The sequence below is a fragment of the Salmo trutta genome, chromosome 30, assembly GCF_901001165.1.
Source record: "Salmo trutta chromosome 30, fSalTru1.1, whole genome shotgun sequence".
In the NCBI taxonomy this organism is placed as follows: Eukaryota; Metazoa; Chordata; class Actinopteri; order Salmoniformes; family Salmonidae; genus Salmo; species Salmo trutta.
Genome location: NC_042986.1, coordinates 14,242,405 through 14,265,245, shown reverse-complemented (window position 1 = coordinate 14,265,245; position 22,841 = coordinate 14,242,405). Strand labels below are relative to the sequence as shown.

General features: G+C 40.7%; 2 protein-coding genes across 6 annotated transcripts; both read right to left on the bottom strand.

Annotated features, from left to right (window-relative positions):
- Positions 1-184: 184 nt before the first annotated feature.
- On the bottom strand, positions 185-5,196 carry LOC115168036 (tubulin alpha-8 chain-like). Its single transcript, XM_029722886.1, has 5 exons — positions 5,025-5,196; positions 2,657-2,882; positions 1,685-1,833; positions 866-1,546; positions 185-753 (listed from the first exon to the last, which is right to left on the bottom strand). Exons 1-5 carry the CDS (start codon positions 5,025-5,027, stop codon positions 454-456), a joined length of 1,359 nt encoding a protein of 452 aa, XP_029578746.1. The 5' UTR covers positions 5,028-5,196; the 3' UTR covers positions 185-453.
- Positions 5,197-5,907: 711 nt separating this feature from the next.
- On the bottom strand, positions 5,908-21,481 carry LOC115168035 (kelch-like protein 12). Of its 5 annotated transcripts, none has more exons than XR_003870612.1 (14): positions 21,017-21,480; positions 17,476-17,715; positions 16,976-16,993; positions 16,601-16,754; positions 13,600-13,817; positions 9,290-9,439; positions 8,888-9,002; positions 8,654-8,760; positions 8,379-8,574; positions 8,041-8,199; positions 7,830-7,928; positions 7,520-7,706; positions 7,204-7,407; positions 6,939-7,031 (listed from the first exon to the last, which is right to left on the bottom strand). XR_003870612.1 is itself a non-coding variant. In XM_029722882.1 (13 exons), exons 2-13 carry the CDS (start codon positions 17,656-17,658, stop codon positions 6,905-6,907), a joined length of 1,713 nt encoding a protein of 570 aa, XP_029578742.1. In that variant the 5' UTR covers positions 17,659-17,715; positions 21,017-21,481; the 3' UTR covers positions 5,908-6,904. The 5 variants fall into 5 exon arrangements, 3 of the variants coding, with proteins under 3 accessions (XP_029578742.1, XP_029578743.1, XP_029578744.1); XR_003870613.1 differs by having other exon boundaries at positions 6,948-7,031; positions 7,228-7,407; XM_029722882.1 differs by lacking the exon at positions 7,204-7,407 and having other exon boundaries at positions 5,908-7,031; positions 21,017-21,481.
- Between the last annotated feature and the right edge of the window lie 1,360 nt (positions 21,482-22,841).

Here is a 22,841-nt window from a genome sequence, read left to right as displayed (position 1 = left end):
CATCTATAGACTCATAATATACTGTTAGTAAACTAAATATAAATGCTCAATACATTATTACTGAAACAGAACATGACAACAGAACGTGGGTAAGGTTCTTCAATCTACTCCTGGTTGAGTTTGGCCCTAGCTGTAACATTCTAATCATCATCAATTTCAAAATAATATGCAGAGAGAAAAAATATCTTGTGCAATGTTGTACTCAAGACCGATTTTATTCAGAAGCTGAAAACTATTGCAATTGCAAAACATGGCACTTTGGAACTTACCGATTAACAAGGCGTTAATAAACCACAAAAAAAGTGCATCTGGCTTTACATACGGTTTATACAACTTCAGATGTTTTCGTTCAGGGCAGGCAGATACAACAATATATTGTTACAAGAAGAAAGAATACAAAGACAGAATATGACATTTTTAATAGACAGATTGGACATCATGGTTATTTGGTTCTTAATATTCCTCACCCGCATCATCATCATCAGATTCTGTGCTTGTTCTGCCCAGCTCTTCATAATCCTTCTCCAGACAAGCCAGGTCTTCTCTGGCCTCAGAGAACTCTCCCTCCTCCATGCCCTCACCTACATACCAGTGCACAAAGGCACGTTTGGCATACATGAGGTCAAACTTGTGGTCCAAACGGGCCCAGGCTTCAGCAATGGCAGTGGTGTTGCTCAGCATGCACACAGCCCTCTGGACTTTAGCTAGATCACCTCCAGGTACGGCAGTTGGGGGCTGATAGTTGATCCCAACCTGATTAGATAGAAATAAAATAAACAAATGACCCCTTAGGCCGCAAAATAAATATGGTGTTCATCTCAAATCGCAATATAAACCATATACAGGAGGCAATCATGTTACTTACCTTGAAACCGGTGGGGCACCAATCCACAAACTGGATGGAACGTTTGGTCTTGATATTTTGAATGGCAGCATTCACATCTTTGGGCACCACATCTCCACGGTACAGCATACAGCAGGCTATGTACATGCCATGGCGAGGGTCACACTTGACCATCTGATTGGCTGGCTCGAAGCAGGCAGTGGTGATCTCAGAGATGGTCAGCTGCTCATGGTAGGCCTTCTCAGCGGAGATAATGGGCGCGTAGGTGACCAGGGGGAAATGAATGCGGGGGAATGGGACTAAATTGGTCTGGAACTCTGTGAGGTCAACATTCAAGGCACCATCAAAGCGTAGGGAGGCAGTGATGGAGGAAACGATCTGACCGATCAATCTGTTGAGGTTGGTGTAGGATGGACGCTCAACATCAAGGTTGCGGCGACAGATGTCGTAGATGGCCTCATTGTCCACCATGAAGGCACAGTCAGAGTGATCCAGGGTGGTGTGGGTGGTCAGAATGGAATTATATGGCTCTACCACAGCTGTGGACACTTGGGGAGCTGGGTAGATGGCAAATTCCAGCTTGGACTTCTTACCGTAGTCAACAGACAGGCGCTCCATCAGCAGAGAGGTGAAGCCAGAGCCAGTGCCTCCTCCGAAGCTGTGGAAGATGAGGAATCCTTGTAGCCCTGTGCACTGGTCAGTCTAGGGAGAAAAACAATTGACCAACTCAACACCAGTGATGCACATATATATTGGCCTTAGCCTATATTATTACTACATTATGACTCAAATCCTTCCTTTGACTGTATGACCAAGATCTGGTCTTAATGTGATACTTACCATTTTACGGACACGCTCCAGAACCCCGTCAATGATCTCCTTACCCACGGTGTAGTGTCCACGGGCGTAGTTATTGGCTGCATCCTCCTTTCCAGAGATGAGCTGCTCAGGATGGTAGAGCTGCCTGTACATTCCCGTCCTGACCTCATCTGGAGGGAAAACAATCACTCATCAACAAATATAGGACATCAACTGGAAATGCCACCTAAATTACCACACAGTAGTGTCAATTAATTATTGTTGATTTGCTCTTGGTTGGCAGTCCTGTGCATTGATATTATGTAGCCTATAAAGCTGTACTTACATCCACCCACAGTGTAATGTAGATTCACAATTTTAACAATCAGAATTTTTTGTATTTATTAATGTGCAGTAGTAACACTTCTAGAACTGCTACAGTAGTGTAAGTGTTTTGATTAATGCACACTACTTAACAGACATACTGCAGCTCATTAGAAGTAACCTTGCATTTAATTCATTGTTACTTGGCAAGGGATACTTGTGTGTACTTTGGAGCAGCATATCCTGTGTGTGGGCTTTCTTTATTCATTCATCGTTTTGTTGTTGGCCCAGTTGTTATTGTTGTGAAAGTTTGGGATGTGTATCACTAATAAACCCCTCCATTTATTCAACATTTAATTATTTTATCATCTCTTCTTCTTTGTATCAATATTCTACACCACCACTTACCAATTACAGCTGGCTAGGTCCACAAATACCACCCATTGTACAAGCTTTCCTGAGCCACGCTCACTGAAGAAAGTGTAAAAGGCGTCATCACCGCCACCAACAATGGTCTTGTCTCTTGGATACCATGCTCCATCCAGCACAGGTCCTCGCATGCATTCCCAATTAGCACTCCTGCCTGGCCCATGAGGATGGATATGCATTCACACTACACATGTGCAATCACACACACAAACATGAATGATGGGTGGAGAGAAACAAAATGTTACAAATGACATTGCTTACCAACCACCGTTGGCTCCAGGTCCACAAATATGGCCCTGGGAACATGGCGGCCAGAACTTCCTGTGTTGAAAAAGGTGTTGAAGGGGTCAGTCCGTGAATTAGGCCCCTGGTCCTCTTCATTGAACACCCCGTCAGGCCCCACACCGTGTTCCAAGCAGAAGAGTTCCCAGCATGCATTGCCAGTCTGAACTCCCGCCTGACCCACGTGGATGGAGATACACTCTCTCTGTTGGCAAAAAACAACAGCATGACTACTTCCTGTTCCTCAAACCGTCTGTCTGAAGTGGAAAATACATAAACAGCAAAGCCCATCTGACACACAGATACTGTAAATCGGACTATATTAACACACAAGGAATTCAACTATGATGACATCTAGGATTTACTAATAACAACATTTGTGTATGTTATCTTTTCTGCTTTGGCTGATTGTTTACACCTCAGTAAGCACAGTCAAAACTGAAGAGGCTGAATGAAAAGTTGATAGAAAAGCAAAACCGGATATAGAAAAAGTCAAGATATATCCATTACCACGTGGTTCAAGTATTTCAAGGTAATGCCAAAAGTAGAGAGCAATATGGTAGCACCAAATTTAAAGTAACTATGTCACTCTAAATAATGATCCCCAAAGATTCTGAACTTAAATCTGGTCAAAAAAATGATTTATTCCTTTGATAGTCAGTTTCCCGGACACAGATTGACCCTAGTCCTGGACTTGAAATCAGGGTGCTTTTTTTGTCCAGAACTAGGCCTAATCTGACTCTTGGAAACTGTACCTAAATGTTTAAAGAATATATTTTAGGCAGACTGCCAGACACATGTTTCAGCAGGTCCAGATTTGTAGTCTTGGCACTGGATCTCAGGGGTAGGGAATTCTAGGTTCTCACAAGGTGGTAATAAACTGACATTTGAAAAGGAAATAGCATCTGTAAAAATGTAAAACTAAAATGCTGTGTAATAACACAGTAAGTCACAAAGACAAATATAACTCCTAAATCAGGAATACAAAGTAACTTTTTGTATGATGATGTGAAAGGGGCTTGGTATGCTTGCTATACTTTTTAATGGCTGATTCTTTAAAAAGTACAAGGTATCATGCATAGGCCCATAGGCTATGTACTAGACTACATGTTTCGTTTATGTACACAACTGATATAAGAAGTTACTGTATCACAGTACATTACTTTCCTAGACTCCTGCCTAAATACAGGTAAAGTAAGCTAATATTTTAACAGATGTATTTGTCATTTGAAAGTTGAAAACCTCATGAAAGTTTGTCAAGCATATGACTCAATCGTCTGTGTCTGCCCCCTACCAGAGACGGAAGACAACTCGCTGTTTTTTGTTGTTGTGGATCAATGAACTAAGTAGACCAGACTCAGCTGCTATTGCATTGGTGTCTTTAGGACACCCAGTAAAGTAGACCGGAACTGACCCTTTTTTAAAATGGTAAAAGGCCTGAGTGAACTATCTTCATTTATCCACCATCTTTGCCCACACCATACCACTTTCCGCTTCCTCACACAGGCTCAACAGATTCATTCGATTCCACTCTTTCAGACACAGACAGTATACATTCCCACGCATACTGTATTACCACAGTTTCTAAACCCAGAGGCGCAACAGCGCAAGACTTCCGGGAACGCATGCGAAACAGACAAAGCAGACCAGGCCGGGGTTTGAGAAGTCAATGAGAGAGAGAAGTGAAAAATGATTCCTTAGTTATTAATTTTCAAAAAATCTAAAGGCACAACCTAGATTCGAGACAATGTCTTAAGTAGTTGAACATGTTATTACCAGTGGCGGTTCTAGACCATTTCAACTGGGGGGGCCAACATTGTGAAAGTCACACGTTTTCATTTTCCTAAAAAACAACTATATATTGAAGGAGTGCGGCCCGCACATGCGCAGTTCGGTGCGAGACGACCGTTTGACAAGATTACGTATTTCTGCGCATGACGAATTCGCCATGACATCGCCTACAAGTGTGATTGGGAATTCTATTAGAGAAGCAGCTTCTGCCTATCTTCATACTGTAGGCTACTGTCTTTTGTATTACATTGTTGTAAGAACGTAGTAACAAAGTATCAACTTTCATACTAATGGATACATTCAATTGATAGGGGTAGGGCCCTACGCATGGCCGAGGCTATATGCATAAGGCAATAAGAACTTTTTTCAAATGAAACATCTGAAATCGTCGAGTAAATGATGGTCCACATTTTCAGACTGCATGAACATTACATTTGTCTTTGAGGTTGGCAAATATTAATAATAACACTGAAAATGGGGAAAAATGTACTAAACGTATTTAGGATTTCAATGCGAAAAGAGAAAAATGAAATAGTTATGTAAAGTGCGGGCATACCATTTCCTCCTGTCAAGATTCGGATGATTGAAGACGCGTAAACAAGGTTTTTAAAATTAATTGTTAGCATACAGTAAAGGCGCAAAAAGTTTTGCTACAGCTCCGTCGACAAAGGTCTCCGCCAACACAGGAATGTAGACTGGGTCTGCGCTGCACTTTGAACACACCGCCCTGCACACTACTAAAATACCTGAGCACTCTAGTCGAATTGTCATTGGATCCCAGTGGTGACGGTATAGGTATGATGACATTTCAAAAATGGATTTACATGTAACCTAAAATATGTGATTTGGTTCATACTCCATCTACATGTAGATATTGTTGTGATTTTGGGAGGTAGCCAGGTTGGAACTGAACCAGGCTCTGGCCATGGGGCAGTCTGCTCTTATCAATGATCACAAGATGACCCCCCTTATTTGATAAACCGACTACAGTATTGATGTTTGAACAACACAAACAAACATTTACATATACAGTATATGTGATTTGGTTCATACTCCATCTACATGTAGATATTGTTGTGAATTTGGGGGGTAGCCCGGTTGGAACTGAACCAGGCTCTCGCATTGGGGCAGTCTGCTCTTATCAAGGATCACAAGACCACCCTCTCTTATGGGAAACACGTCCCTGCCCCTCCAAACATCCATCCACACCCCTGATAGCCCCACAGTAGTGTCATCCCATTTCTGACTGGTCAGTTCAGGGATTAGCCCAACCGGGACTCAAACCCAGGTCCCTGCGAGTGTGACTGTCAGTCCAACACCTTAGCCATGATACCAAGAGGTCCGAACCCCTTGACAAAATCACTAGGCTTGTACTAAAGGTCACCACAGTACACATCAGCATAACATTCTGAATAGCCTTAATAACGAATACAAATATAAAAGCTCTAAATTATCACAATGTTTATTCACTTTTCAAGTAACAACAAAAGACTAGTCAGTATTTTGCACTTGCCCTGGAGAATAGCAGTCAAGTTTTTTTCTTGTCGAAACAAATCCACTGTGGACAAATGCATGCACCATACACACATCAAAAAAAACATTTTTGCTTTATTAGCAGTGTTCTTCAGTCTGTCGCCGGGGACAAAGTGATTTTTACAAGATGACAGAACAGCAAAAGAGCAAGGAATCATGTGCAATTATGAAACGCTTTCCCTAAAATGTAATTAATTTCAAAATGTCTTTGATACATTGAAAATAATGACTGTGTCAGGTAAATACCAATTATTCAAGAAGTGATTTGTTTCTAAAAGCACTTTATACATAATTACAAAATCTACAGAGGGTTTTCTAATTGATAACCTGGCAAAAGCTAAATAATCATCATACTTGATGGTATGACAACAATCATCACAGTCCTAATGAGGCATCATGGTTGTTAGGTTCAATGTGGGCCACAGGGGCATAAGGCATATAGCAGCAGCAAACTGGACTCTCTTGTGTTTCTTCTGCTCCATGGCCCATAACAGAAGTAGAGCAATATATTGCACTTTAAAAGACGAGTCAAAAATGTACCTCACAGGTAACCACTTCAACGGGAACCACTAAAAGAGTGTCATGCAATCGAGTGGGTTGGGATGGATGTCTTCTTGGATGCCACAACTGTTGATGAGGAGACTGAAATAACTCATCTCTGTTATACACCCCCTGTCCCTTATCCATTGAATGCCAAGGGTTTTCCCACAGAAGTAACCAAACTCAGATGAGAGAGTCTGATAAACAATCAATCAAGAGACTTCGGGGAGGGCATATAGCACACTGGCCTGCAAGTGAATGATCCCTGTGTCGCTCCATAGTAGTGGCTAGTAAATATCAAATTCAGGTTCAGGACTAGCTGCCTGCCCTCCTCCGCTTCATCCGACTTTTCTGAGGTAAATCTCACTTCTCTCGCAGGACACATACTCCTGCATCGCAGCGCTGTGTGGCCATGGAGGTGACCACCTCCCAGTTGTCAATCACTGGGTCGTAACACTCGATACTGCTCAGAAGGGAGTTTCCATCATACCTGGAGAGAGGACAAAAGAGCACAGGGGAGAATGAACAACATCATATGGCTGTGTTCAGTCACATCCTCATAATCGAAGACTGGACCATAAGGGGAGGTTGCTTTTATGATTCAGATATTACAATGTTATCTAAGCAAGAATAATATAAAGCAATTAAAAGAGTTGTCATACATAATTTATATGAATAATCCCAACCAAAATGCATCTATATCTCTGTCAATACTGAAGTTGGGTACAGAGTCGTGGTCGGATGGTAACACTCCTGGCTCTATGCACATGTACAACTCTCAGCCGGAGACCGGGGTTCAATCCCTGTGTCCTCCCTTGACTCTGTATCTCCTCTTCACCTGTCTCCCCCATTTGTTTCTCATCTGTCTGTCATTAAAAGCAATAAACATACGAAAGGACAGTGAATTTCCACTCCTTTAAAATATTGGATATTTTAAATATATTAAAGTCGGAGAAGGATTGGGATGTTTAGGCTTACCCAGCTACGGCGTAGAGTCGTCCCCGGAGGACGGTAGCTCCTACGTAGCAGCGGGGAGTGGTCATACTGGCTACCGTGGTCCAATAGTCTGTCCTAATGTTGTAAAACTCCACCGAGTCAAGATGCGCTGTTCCATCGAAGCCTCCCACTACATAGATGTGGTCGTTGAGCAAGGCTACACTGGCCCCTACAACAAAGATTATAGGCCCTTCAGACATACTAACCATAGCCATATGTAGAGAGAGCCATACTGTATATAATCTATATACAGCCCTGATACTATTATATTGTCATACTCTGGAGTACTGACCTGAGCGTTTGGTAGCCATGGGGGTAACATTAGTCCAGTGTCCTGTGTGAGGGTCATACCGTTCCACTGAATTGAGGATGTTCAATCCGTCGTACCCACCTGCAACAAATGACATACATCCTTACTAAGGTCAGGGGAAAAACAGGTGGCATTGTAAATATTTATACATCAACACCATTACAAACTTAAATAAAACATCTTTAATACCCACCTAGACAGTATATGAGTCCACTAGCCACCACCAGGCCAGCCCCTTCCCTGGCTGTCTGCATGTCCCCCAGCATACTCCACTGGTCAATATTGGGGTCATATCGTTCCATGCTGGTGTGACGGCGACTACCGTCAAAGCCTCCAGCAACATAGATCATATCTGTGGGCACAAAAGTGAGAAAAGATATGGTAGGAAATGTTCCAACAACTTTTTGGAAGTCTGCTTTAGATAACACTTACAGGGTTTTGTAACATCTGATGACAGTCATTCTCTTCAGTGCTATTTGCTTTTGTAAACCCCATGACAATGAGGACTGTCAATCAGAGAAGATCCTTTACCTCCGAGTGTTGTCGCCCCGGCAAGGCCACGCCGTACATTCATAGTGGCGACGTTGTACCAGATACCATCCTCGTCGGCCGTGTAGTCCAAGCACTCCACCGAGCTAAGCCGCGATCGACCATCGTAGCCGCCAATCACATACACGCGGTCATTGAGGGACACGGTAGCCACGTAACGCCTTTTCCGAGCAATGTTCTTTAAAAATATGCTTGGGATAAGTTAACCATGATCAGAGAATAGAGCCAAAATGTCTAATAAAAAAAATGCTACTTACAGGTAAAAAGCTCCACTCCTGAGTTTTAGGATCATACTTCTCAACAATATCTATAGGGGATTGTTGACTTCCGAATCCTCCAATAACGAGCAGGACCTCCTTGGCACCTTGAAAGAGCAACAGTGAATCACTTTTTCACATCAATAACAAGGTGGCAACTCCCACTAAGCTTGTATTGTATCCCTATTATTAGGACAAGGAAAGCACCTCAAAAAAGGGAGGGCAGTGCTGTACCTAATCTGGCTTGGGTGCGTGGCCCCTGCATCTCACTCCTCAGCTCAGGTCTAAGGTGAAATTTCTTGGCCTCATCCACAAGGTCTCGACAGGGAAGACTGCATCGAATGAGGGGCTGGAACACGTCACAACATATACAGTACTTTATCCAGACATTAATAACACATAAAACACCACAAAAGTTTCTTCCCCTGCTCAACACTTGAGGCCTGTTTCCTAGACTCACACTATAAATCATGCTATATGGAGAATCTTCATTGAAAGTGGATTTTAGGCCAGGACTGGGTTTAATTTATGTACGGGAAACTGGCTGTTGATGTATTAACACAAATCCATTATGGGGAGGGCTAAGACAAGAAAACTGCCTACATCACGTGATAGTGTGTGGTCTAGCTGCCTCACCTCTGAGTCGATAACGTCTGTGATATAGCGCGGAGTGAGCAAAGGCATCCGCACATGCTCCAGCATCTCCGATAAATACGTCTCCCTCTCTTTCCTATTGTGTTTAACCCAATTCAACACTGCCTCGAATACAGGCTCCTCTGAGTCCACCTGCAAATAGAGAAAATATGTATTGACAACCACACCCTGACAACAAAACCAAACATGCTTGTTGTAAAAACGGTAATCCCAGAGTATAACCACCCAAGGTCAAACATGCATTCACTCAATCACACTGATTTCTTCACAGCAAATTCTCCAGTTTTAAATCAACACAGTATTACATTTAACACTGTTCCAGTGTCTATAAGGGTCCACACGTTTCAGTTATAATTAACACACTGCCTAGTGTAAAGCCTTATTTGCATATTTCCCAGTGTTCCTTGCCTTTCTAGTGAATTGTATTTCAAGACCGTATTTGTCAGTGACAGACACATGGTTGTTGCATTCATTCATTTTCAGTCCTGTGGCCTTCACCCAGTGAGTTCATAAGAGAAAATGCTTTCATAATACATTTTTTTGACAATACAATAGGTATTTCATAAGGCCTTATACTGAGGGCCTGGTTTTACCCTAATACAGTGGCCTGAAATTCACAGTTTACAGGCCATATCATGCCTTCAAGTCCACTTGCGCTGGCTTGCAAAGTGATATGTAATTCCAATTGGAATCCAGCCAGAGTGGGGATATCCAACATTTGGAATTCTTATTCACCCGCAACCTGTATTCAGAATGACTGCCAGGGTTGGGAAGACTTGAGACTACCTAAAGATTTGAGACTACCTAAAGCATATAAACTTTAACAACCATTTCAGTAACGTGTGCAATGAGTCCAAGTAACAGATTGGATTAGTTTAGAAACATTTGTTATTTATATTTAAGTGGCAGAAGATGAATTGATCAATAAAACAACGTACATGCAAAACATAGATATTGAAACAAACAACTCTAAAAATCTTCCTGAAATAGAGCATTCTGGGAAATATGATAATGTGGGCGTGGTTTTGGTTCAACTCTGATTATTAACAGTGAAGGGAAACTGAGGCTTTCTGAAATTGTTAATTACTCTGCGCTTCGTTATCTGTTCACAATGCTCATTAGTGACATCTGCTCGTCAGCAATAAATAGCAGCATGTGATTATCAGATATACATTTTTTTCTCTGTGGTGCAGGGGTAAGTTGTTAGCTTTAGTAGCCTATAATCAGTTGGAATACCAGGTTTGCACCTTATATCATACTTCCCATTTTTGCCTTCAAGTTGACTTTTTTTCAAAAACTGAATCTATGGCATTAGTTAGGATGCTTAAGACAGAAGCTTTTACTAAGTAAAATAAAAATTTGAACAACAATGCAGAAAGTGTGGTTTCACACAAAACAATTTTCAAAACAGTAGGTCTTCAATGGGATTCGACCTCATACCCTAACATCCCTGAATGTTCCATACTCTACTTACTAAGCTACTGGTCAGGTGAAAGTTTTTGTACAAAAAACTATATATGTAAGTATGGTGTCCAGTAGAGGTCGGTGTTTGAAAGCCGCTTAGAATCTAAGAAAGTACCGAAACCACAGCCAAATCAGTGGGATCTCGCAACACACGTTTTGAAAAAGCACATGATCAAATGAAGCTTCGGACGTCATTGATGATTTGATTTGACTTTTGATAAAGTGATGCACGCATCGGCACACTGCTTGGAAGTTAGCTGCTTAGCGATTTTGACGCACTCCTCTGAGCTCCTGTATCAAATGTAACATCACTAGTTATTAACACCAACACTGGGGTTATTTTACACCAATGACTGTTAATTTAACACAGAGTTCATTTAACTCCTGAATCAACACTATACATTTTAGAAAAATCAACACTAGGTAACACTGGCCAATTTGCTGTGTCCAAATAACTGAGATCAACTTCAAGAGGAAAGTCAAAGTCAGGTTTTCATTTATGATGTAGATACTGTCAACTACGGCACAGTTACAAAAATAACAGGAAATTGTGCCTTTGATTTAACTAAGTGTACAGTGCATTCAGAAAATGTTCAGACCCCTTCCCTTTTTCCACATTTTGTTACGTTACAGCCTTATTCTAAAATGGATGAAATAAAAAAATGCCCTCTTCAATCTACACACAATACCCCATAATGACAGTGAAAACAGGTTTTAGACATTTTTGCAAATGTATTACAAATAAAAAACAAATACCTTATTTACATAAGTATTCAGACCCTTTGCTATGAGACTCGAAATTGAGCTCAGGTGCATCCTGTTTCCATTGATCATCCTTGATGTTTATACAACTTGATTGGAGTCCACCTGTGGTAAATTCAATTGATTGGACATGATTTGAAAGGCACACACAGCTGTCTACAGTATATAAGGTCCCACAATTGACAGTGCATGTCAGAGCAAAAACCAAGTCATGAGGTCAAAGGAATTGTCCGTAGAGCTCCGAGACAGTATTGTGTCGAGGCAGAGATCTGGAGAAGGTTACCAAAACATTTATTCAGCATTGAAGGTCCCCAAGAACACAGTAGCCTCCATTATTCTTAAATGGAAAAAGTTTGGAACCTCCAAGCCTCTTCCTAGAGCTGGCCGCCCGGCCAAACTGAGCAATCGAGGGAGAAGGGCCTTGTTCAGGGAGGTGACCAAGAACCCAATGATCACTGTGACAGAGCTCCAGAGTTCCTCTGTGGAGATGGGATAACAACCATCTATGCAGCACCTTTATAGTAGAGTGGCCAGACGGAAGCCACTCCTCAGTAAAAGGCACATTACAGCCCGCTTGGAGTTTGCCAAAAGGCATCTAAAGAACTCTCAGACCATGAGAAACAAGATTCTGTTCTGACAAAACCAAGATTGAACTCTGGCCTGAATGCCAAGCATCACGTCTGGAGGAAACCAGGCAACATCCCTATGGTGAAGCATGGTAGTGGCAGCATCATGCTGTGGGGATGTTTTTCAGCGGCCGGGACTAGGAGATTAGGCAGGATTGAGGGAAAGATGAACGGAGCAAAGTACAGAGAGATCCTTGATGTAAACCTGCTCCAGAGCACTCAGAACCTCAGACTGGGGCGAAGGTTCAACTTTCAACAGGACAACAACCCTAAGCACACAGCCAAGACAACCCAGGAGTGACTTCGGGACAAGTCTCTGAATGTCGTTGAGTGGCCCAACCAGAGCCCGGACTTGCACCCGATTGAACATCTCTGGAGAGACCTGAGCTTGAGAGGATCTGCAGAGAAGAATGGGACAAACTCCCAAAATACAGGTGTTTCAAGCTTCTAGCGCCATACCCAAGAAGACTTGAGGCTGTAATCGCTGCCAAAGGTGCTTCAACAAAGTACTGAGGAAAGGGTCTGAATACTTGTGTTAATGTAATATTTATGTTTTTTTATACATTTGCAAACATTTCTAAAAACCTGTTTTTGTCTTTGTTATTCTGGGGTATTGTGTGTAGATTGATGAGGGGGGAAAATTATTTAATCCATTTTAGAATAAGGCTGTAACGTAACAAAATGTGGAAAAGGTCAAGGGGTCTGAATACTTTCCAAATGCACTCTATATTACACACATTTTGATCTCGAAAATCATGACAAACAAAAATACTTTGAATTAATAGGTAAACTATAAATCAAGTCCCATGGTTATAATGATTTTTTTATAAAGAAAGATATGCGCTGTGAGGTTAAAGACAGGAATTTTCAGAGCACAAAAGCATACTTAAATCAAATTGTCTTCCCCATAATTTCAGAGCCAGGCAAATCTGCACAGGGGGCCCCATTAATGGAGATTATTGCAGGTCTACACTTGCACCGTTCCTTTCCAATTTGATACTTGTGAAAAGTGTCCCCCACGCTTTCAAAGATGACCCTGAATGGAGATCAGAAATGCACCTGAGGCAGCATGACTGTGTGCTCTCTGAATTCACAAACAAATTCAGTAAACTATTCCAACTTTGGTAGCACTTTACATCAAGTTTCTCTTATAGCTCAGTAACATCCTAATTACACTAGTAACAACATTGTATTAACACGTTGTTACTTAGTTCTTCAGTAATTGTAGTTTAATTGCATAGAAATGGAGTTGTAATTACAAAAGAGGAACAGTGACTTTTCCTATTACAAAAACCATTCAACTCCATTAATATGCATTTACAAAGGCTACCTAATGGCTACCTATTTTACAAAGGCTACAATGTAACAACAACAATATTACTATCCAATTAGAACGTTAAAACACAGGTATAATACCTCACCAAATCCACCTTTGTTTACCTGGATTTCATCGCATTTAACTAGTTTTTCAACCTCGTTCTGGCAGAGCAGCATAAACTCCTCATGTTGAACAACCTCAGGGAAGTGCTTCTGAGAGAAAAGCTCAGCGGCCTGCATCAGGTCAAGGCAATTGTGGGTCTCAGCAAAGTCCCGAATGCCCAGGCAGTTTGTGGGATCAAGCTGACTATCCAGAAAGTCACAACATGCTCTTTTCACTCCTGAGGAATACAAAGAAGTGCTATACGTTAATATGTGAAATAATGTTGAAATATTTAAAACTGCAATATGTAACTTTTTGGGCAACCTGCCAAAATTCACATAGAAATGTGTGTTATATTTCTGTCATTCTCATCAAAAGCGTTTTTGGTTAAAGAAAATATATTTCACAGCGGTTTAGATGGTACAATGATTCTCTAAACTGTACCTGCTTCTTTTCTTCACAAACTGAAATTTGTATTTTAGCAACCTGGAAGTGGCAGAGTGATTTCTGCCTAGTACATCTTTATTTTGCTAAAAACTTGTTGAGATAAATTAACAATGTTTCAACTATATTATCAAATTAGCAACACATTAGCCAATCATATTGCATAAACCTGATAAGGGGTGCTGATGGGTGTGCATTTCCTTTTACAAAGGAGCAGATTTAGATTTAACTGTCATACAGCTGTTTTGAAAGCCAAGAAGAAAAAATAAAAATTGAGTACAATACAATGATATATTTTACTTTATGGGGACTGAACGCTTAGTTAAGGCTGCCAAGCTTGATAGGACAAAACAGATACAAAGGTCAAAGCCTTTGAGCCCAACAATGACAGGAGTCTCTCACAGCCTACCCCACCCAAATCGAGAGGCCTTTGAAGCCCCCTCCCACTGTTCAGATTCCATCCACTGGCATTTTATACCAGAAATCTGCCTCCAGAAAAAAGCTTCTCCCAAGTGGGTGTGACACCTACTACCTGTCTCCCCGTCTGGTACAGGTACCCTCACTACCCCTCGCCTCCAGCACACACGCACTGTTGTGGCGAGTGACTCTGAACTTACAATGGCTTGCCCCAAGTCGTTATCCTCTACGGGATCGGTGTCCCTTCACCGGGTTGATTGAGCTAACATGCGCTAATGTGATTAGCGTGACGTTGTAAGTAACAAGAACATTTCCCAGGACATAGACTTGTCTTATATGGGCAGAATGCTTAAATTCTTGTTAATCTCACTGCACTGTCCAATTTACAGTAGCTATTACAGTGAAAAAATGCCACGCTATTGTTTGAGGAGAGTGCACAACAACAAAAAACTTATCACGGCAACTGGTTTGTACATTCACCTCTGAAGGTAAATAATGTACTTACATTCAGTAATATTGCTCTGATTTGTCATCCTGAGGGTCCCAGAGATAAAATGTAGCATAGTTTTGTTTGATAAAATCTAATTTTATATTCAAATGTAGGAACTGGGTTCTAAAGTTTGAACCCCTGCTGTTTCTGGATTTGGGTATGTCATTTTAGGCAAAAATTGAAAGAAAAAAGGGTCCGTTCCTTAACCTTGTTCTGAACACCTCCAAAACTAAGGTCATGTGGTTTGGTAAGAAGAATGCCCTTCTCCCCACCGGTGTGATTACTACCTCCTGAGAGTATGGCTAGATGGTACACTGTCCTTCTCTCAGCACATATCAAAGCTACAGACTAAAGTTAAATCTAGACTTGGTTTCCTCTATCGTAATCGCTCCTTTCACCCCAGCTGCCAAACTAACCCTGATTCAGATGACCATCCTACCCATGCTAGATTACGGAGATGTAATTTATAGATCGGCAGGTAAGGGTGCTCTCGGGTGGCTAGATGTTCTTTACCATTCGGCCATCAGATTTGCCACCACTGCTCCTTATAGGACACATCACTGCACTCTATACTCCTCTGTAAACTGGTTAACTCTGTATACCCATCGCAAGACCCACTGGTTGATGCTTATTTATAAAACCCTCTCAGGCCTCACTCCCCCCCTATCTGAGATATCTACTGCAGCCCTCATTCTCCACATACAACACCCGTTCCACCAGTCACATTCTGTTAAAGGTGTCACGTGTGCTCCCTCTCCGGCCTCTAAGTCACCAGGCTGCTCGTTATGGCGCACACCTGTCACCATCATTACGCGCACCTATGCATCATCAGACTCACCTGGACTCCATCACTTCCCAGATTACCTTCCCCATATATGTTAGTCCCTTTGGTTCCTTCCCCAGGCGTTATTGTTTCTGTTTCATGTCTGTGCGTTGTTCGTGTTTCTTGTTTTGTATTATGTTGCGTTTATTTATTAAAACACTCACTCCCTGAACTTGCTTCTCGACTCTCAGCGCACATCGTCACAAAAGGTCCCCAAAGCACGCACATCCCTGGATCGCTCATCTTTTTTCATTTTAATGGCAGCTAGCGACTAAAATGAGCTGCAACAAACACTCAAACTGGACAGTTTTATCTCAATCTCTTCATTCAAAGACTCAATCATGGACACTTACTGACAGTTGTGGCTGCTTCGCGTGATGTATTGTTGTCTCTACCTTCTTGCCCTTTGTGCTGTTGTCTGTGCCCAATAATGTTTGCACAATGTTTTATGCTGCTACCATGTTGTGCTGCTGCCATGTTGTTGTTATGTTCTGTTGCTGTCATGCTGTGTTGTCATGTGTTGCTGCAATGGTATGTTGTTGTCTTAGGTCTCTCTTTATCTAGTGTTGTGGTGTCTCTCTTGTTGTGATGTGTGTTTTGTCCTATTATAGATATATATTTTTTTAAACATTATTTTTAATCCCAGCTCCCGTCCCCGCAGGAGGCCTTTTGGTAGGCCGTCATCGTAAGTAAGAATTTGTTCTGACTTTCCTAGTTAATATTTTATTATTAAAGTAAAACAAAATGGTACTTTATTCCACAGAGTATATACTGTAGATGTAAAGTATAGTGCATATAGCACACCCTGTCCAAGGGTTGTCATATTATTTTCGACTTCTCAACTTACCTTTGAGCTGCAGCAGACAGGCAGCAGGAAGCAGTTCCTGGACATTCTCCACTGTGACCAGGACTGTCTCTGTGTAAACAAAGTCCAGCAGGATCTCCATGGTGGACGCAGTCAACCCCTGAATGTCTACGAAGGATTTCCCTTTCTCTGACAGCTGCAATAGAACAACAGCAAAGACAGACACGTCAGCTTAAATTACTAGTTACTAGTATTACTAGTCTCTCTTTGCTAGACCCCGGATGCTCCGCATGATCCATCTGGCTGTGAGAAGAGACAAAAGGGGAATACATCACACAAAAAATATAAATTGTTTACTATTTGTCATACATGTGTAGGAATTATAGTCAGCTTTGATAGTAAAAGAGCAATGCTCACCTGATGATTCCTAGAGAGCTAAAAATGTTAAAGGAAAGAAACTAGGTCAACTGAGCTGCAGAGAAATAATTAGCATTGGACTATTTCTGCTGTGCACTTTCATGGCTTTTTCATGGTTGAGAATATGATCCATGCAATTTAGTTCAAGTTTTTAGTAAATTAATAACCAGATGGCAGTCCGATAGACACCGAAAGACATATTTCTCAAGAAATGAATATCAGTTTAATTTCAGCCTACACAAATCTTAGCTGGGTTCTAAGCACAAGGCATATGTAGAAACTATTTTGGTAATGTCAACCTCAGAATCAGTTAATTAATTATTCCCTGTCTCTTTCTGCATATAAAGAGAACCACCAGCAAAAGTATTTAGAAAGTTATTATTGCTGATGACACTGGTGATCAGAGTCTTGTTAGGATTAGATTTCCTGGCAACCTTTTTTTGTCCTGGTTTTGTGAGGAGTCACCTCTACATTATCGCCAGTCTTGTGCTTACAGTTACCTCGCTGGTGAACATGGCGCAGAAGTAGTCACTGCAGGCTGCCAGGACAATGCGATGTACAGGAAAGTCAGTATTCTCCACTCTCAAAGTGATGTCACAGAGTGTGTTGCTCTTACGAAGTGCGTTCATGGCATTGAGGATGGATTTGGCATGGGAGTTGGTCATGATGTCTTTGGGAGCCATGGTACTGTACTTGACAAGAGTGCCTCAAGTTTCAAGAATCTCAACGTGCTGCAATATCTGGCAAAAACAGAAAAGCGCGATTGAACACAGTTTGTAGGCAAAGTGCAAAGATGACAAATTATGATACATTACATGAGACCTCGACCACTGAGGTTCACAGCTGTTTAATGTGCAGGCAAAATGCATTTTTTAATTTCATCTTTATTTAACCAGGTAAGCCAGTTGAGAACAAGTTCTCATTTGCAATTGCGACCTGGCCAAGATAAAGCAAAGCAGTTCGACACATACAACACAGAGTTACACATGGAATAAACAAACATACAATCAATAATACAGCAGAAAAAGTCTATATACAGCATGTGCAAATGAGGTAGGATAAGGGAGGTAAGGCAATAAATAGGCCCTGGTGGCAAAGTAATTACAATATAGCAATTAATAAACACTGGAATGGTAGAATGTGCAGAAGATGAATGTGCAAGTAGAGATACTGGGGTGCAAAAAAGAAAGATAAATAAATAAATAAATACAGTATGGGGATGAGGTAGTTGGATGGGCTATTTACAGATGGGCTATGCACAAGTGCAGTGATCTGCTCTGACAGCTGGTGCTTAAAGCTTGTGAGGGAGATAAGTCTCCAGCTTTAGTGATTTTTGCAGTACTGTAATGTATTACAGTGAACAACAATTGAATAACTAGCTAGACCTATAAGAAATCTAGAAATAACTGCCTAACAGATGATCAGGGATCAAATCCAGTCCTTCACATTGGTGCCATGACCTGAGCTGTGTTTGAATACCCATACTGTAAAAGAACGGTATCCTTTTAGTTGAGTGTACTTGTGCTTCGCCTGTCTACCGGAAGTTGATGCTGTTGTATTGCAACTTCTTGCTAGCTTGTTAGCATAACAAATTACTAGCTAGACATTTTACGATTTCATTAACAATGTCCATTGAGAATGCACAATGGACTATACCAATTGACTAAGCTAAAAATGACGAATAGTCAAGTCAATAAACGTTGGGTAGTTAGTTAGATAGCATACAGTTAATATACTGGCAAGTTTGATGTATTAGTAGCCAACTAACGTTAGATAGCTAGCTAACATACCGGTGCATACAAGCAACTGCTGTAATAATATGCTATGCGGTTCGTAAGGCTAGCGTAGCTAACAAATTGTCTGCCAACATAATGTGTAACGTAACTTATATGAAAAGTAATTACTTATATTTTGCACGATTTTCTTCAAACCTGAAAATGCTGTGAAGGCACGCCCATTTTCTGAAGAATTGCATTATGGGCCCTCAAAGCACGGCAATTGTATCCACTGCTTATTTAGGATTTTGTTTGTATTTATTTTTTAGAGAAATTGTTTTTATTTTTGTATTATTATTATTTTACATAGGGGAACACAAGTACATATAAAGAATATGCAAAGGACAATTGGGCTAGGGGGTACAATATCACATTATACAAGGACCTTAAGGGACATGCATACATTTATAATTCTAAAAGCTTTTTTGTTGGTAGAGTATTTAATTGTCTTTAAAATATAGTTCAATTTATTTTGTAAGGTAAGAAAATGTGTTTTATTTGTAAATTTACATTTATAAATGAGAATTTTGGCCAAAAGAATAATTACGTAAATTAAAATTACGTAAAATTGTTTCAACTTATTTCTATCATAGGTGTAAATCTTCATAAATGTGTTAAATTATAAATCTACTGATGTCTTGCCACAGATTTCTTACATGAATACAATGCCAAAACATTTGTAAGTCGCTCTGGATAAGAGCGTCTGCTAAATGATGTAAATGTAAATGTAAAAAAGGGTGTTCACTACAATATATATATATATTTTACTAAATCATATAGTGGTTGGCAGGATAATATTTATGAATAATTTTAAAAGAAACTTCCTTCATTTTGTTAATAAGTATGTATGTGTGGCAACATCCAAACTTTTTCCCCAACCGATATTATCAATAAAACCATTCCAATAAAGCATGACATAAAGCAGATACAACAACCTGTTGAAAAAAGGCTTGTATAGCTCTATTGTTGTTGAATGGACCAAAAGAAAAACAAATCTTTCCTACCGATGAGTCAACAGGGTTAATCATAGGTATGTTTTTATTTAACCTTCATTTAACTAGGCAAGTAAGTTAATAACACATTGTTATTTACAATGACGGCCTACCAAAAGGCAAAAGCCCTACTGCGGGGACTGGGGGTTAAGGTCATGTTCTGAGGATCAGGTCTTGACACGTTCCTGAATAATAAAGCAACACCTGAGGGAATGGCATCTAAAACAATTGTAAAATCTTTAGGCGTGACAGGGATCTTGTAAAGTGATAAGTATACTTTTATAAACTGGGTGGTTTGAGCCCTGAATTCTGATTGGCTGAAAGCCATGGTATATCAGACAGTATACCACGGGTATGACAAAACATTTAGTTGTACTGCTCTAATTACATTGGTAACCAGTTTACAATAGTAATAAGGCTCCTCGGGCGTTTGTGGTATATGGCCATGGTCAATATACCACGGTTAAGGGCTGTTCTTATGCATGACGCAACGCGGAGTGCCTGGACACTGGCCTTAGCCATGGTATATTGTCCATGGCCATATACCACAAACCCCCGACGAGCCTTATTACTATTGTAAATGTGTCCAGGCACTCCGCAACAGCCCTTAGCCGTCATATATTAGCCATATACCACACCTCCTCGGACCTTATTGCTTAAGAATACTTGTATTTTGGGGAATGTAGTATGACATCCGGGAACTTTTGGCATACTAACTATATCCATATTATGACCAATAAGCATACTACATACTTAAGTATGAGTATTCGAACACAGCTGGATTCAGACAGCTAGCTAACGTTACAATTCGTTGGCTAAGCTGGTGTAGCACATGGGGATGTGTGGAACTTACTCCTCAGTCTGAACTGTCCCCACACGCGCCAACAAATTGCTAGATTTTCGCGTGGCCCCGACTGGCTCGCTTTTTTTGGGGGGGGTCACGTGTGCCAGCAAGGCATAGGTTCCGAGTTAGTGCCAGGTATGGGCTGAATTGGAAGGAAGTTGTACTCGTTAAATAAGCGACGTTACACTGGCATCTGTCCAATTTGAGTTGAATTAGATTTACTCAATGCAAGGATTTTAAATAAGATGTCACCTTATGACATTTTCCAACTCCAAATAGCTAACTAACTAGCAGGTGGTTATGCCAAGGCCAACTAGTCGCAGATAACCGTAGCTAACTACGAGTTAATGGTTTGAATGAATATGACAGACAAACTACCAAATAAGGAACACGAATGGAACACACAGTATCAAGCAATACAACTACCCACCACCTAGCTAGATAGCATTAGCAAGCTAACTAGCTAACTCCAATGCAATGATGGCAGACGTCCAAGTCACAGTTGAGGATGCCAAATGTGATCCATGGTAGCGTGTGCTTTCCTGCAATAGTGTGGGCTATTGCGAATGAGTTTTTCTAAGTAATTACTAACAAAATATGAATTTCAAGGATGCCGCAACAAATCTAGCTGGAGAGCTATCCGCAGTCAGTGTAGCCTTTGACAAAAACACGATGACTGTACGTCACGACTCACATACGTGCAAGCAGACCTCGAATGTGAATGTGCATGTTTTTACTTTTGAAAGTAAACACTGAACCAATGTAAACAAACCCGCAAAAACTCAGAATCAAAGCAATACATTTTTTTCTCCCTTTTTAACAAATTTAGCAAGGGGATTTTTGTTTGTTTATTGTTGTGACCGCCTGCGAAGGGTCGCTAGAGTTCGATTTTTATGAAAGGTGCCAAAAGTGCAACATCGTCAACCTGGCGCACACCGGTGCTCATCCACAAGAGTATATTTAGTCCCTGGGACATCATACCTACAATATATACAGTACCAGTCAAAAGTTTGGACACACCTACTCGTTCAAGTGTTTTTCTTTATTTTTACTATTTTCTACATTGAAGAATAATGGTGAAGACATCAAAACTATGAAATAACAGCTTCTATCTCAAGGCCATCAGACTGTTAAACAGCCATCACTAACATTGAGTGGCTGCTGCCAACATACTGACTCAAATCTCTAGCCACTTTAATAATTACAAATTGGATGTAATAAATGTATCACTAGTCACTTTAAACAATGCCACGTTATATAATGTTTACATACCCTACATCACTCATCTCATATGTATATACTGTACTCTATACCATCTACTGCATCTTGCCAATGCCGTTCGGCCATCACTCATCCATATATTTATATGTACATATTCTTATTCATTCCTTTACACTTGTGTGTATAAGGTAGTTGTTGTGAAATTGTTAGATTACTTGTTAGAGATTACTGCATGGTCGGAACTAGAAGCACAAGCATTTCGCTACACTCACATTAACATCTGCTAACCATGTGTATGTGACCAATAAAATTTGATTTGATAACACATATGGAATCATGTAGTAATCAAAAAAGTGTTAGTAGCCACCCTTTGTCTTGATGACAGCTTTGCACACTCTTGGCATTCTCTCAACCAGCTTCACGAGGTAGTCACCTGAAATGCATTTAAATTAACAGTTGTGCCTCGTTAAAAGTTATTTTGTGGAATTTCTTTCCTTCTTAATGCATTTCAGCCAATCAGTTGTGTTGTGACAAGGTAGGGCTGGTATACAAAAGATAGCCCTATTTGGTAAAAGACCAAGTCCAAATTATTGCAATAACATCTTAAATAAGCAAAGAGAAATGACAGTCCATCATTACTTTAAGATATGAAGGTTCAATGAAGGTCCAATCCAGAAAATGTCAGGAAATTTGAAAAGTTTCTTTAAGTGCAGTCGCAAAAACCATCAAGCTCTTTGATGAAACTGGCTTTTTGATGAAACTGAGGACAGTCACAGGAAAGGAAGCCCCAGAGGGGCTGCAGAGGATAAGTTCATTAGAGTTACCAGCCTCAGAAATTGCAGGCAAAATAAATGCTTCACAGTTCAAATAACAGACACATCTCAACATCAACTGTTCAGAGGAGACTGTGTGAATCAGGCCTTCATGGTCGAATTGCTGGCAAGAAACTACTACGAAAGGACACCAATAAGAGGAATAGACTTGCTTGGGCCAAGAAACACTTACAATGGACATTAGACCGGTGGAAATTTGGT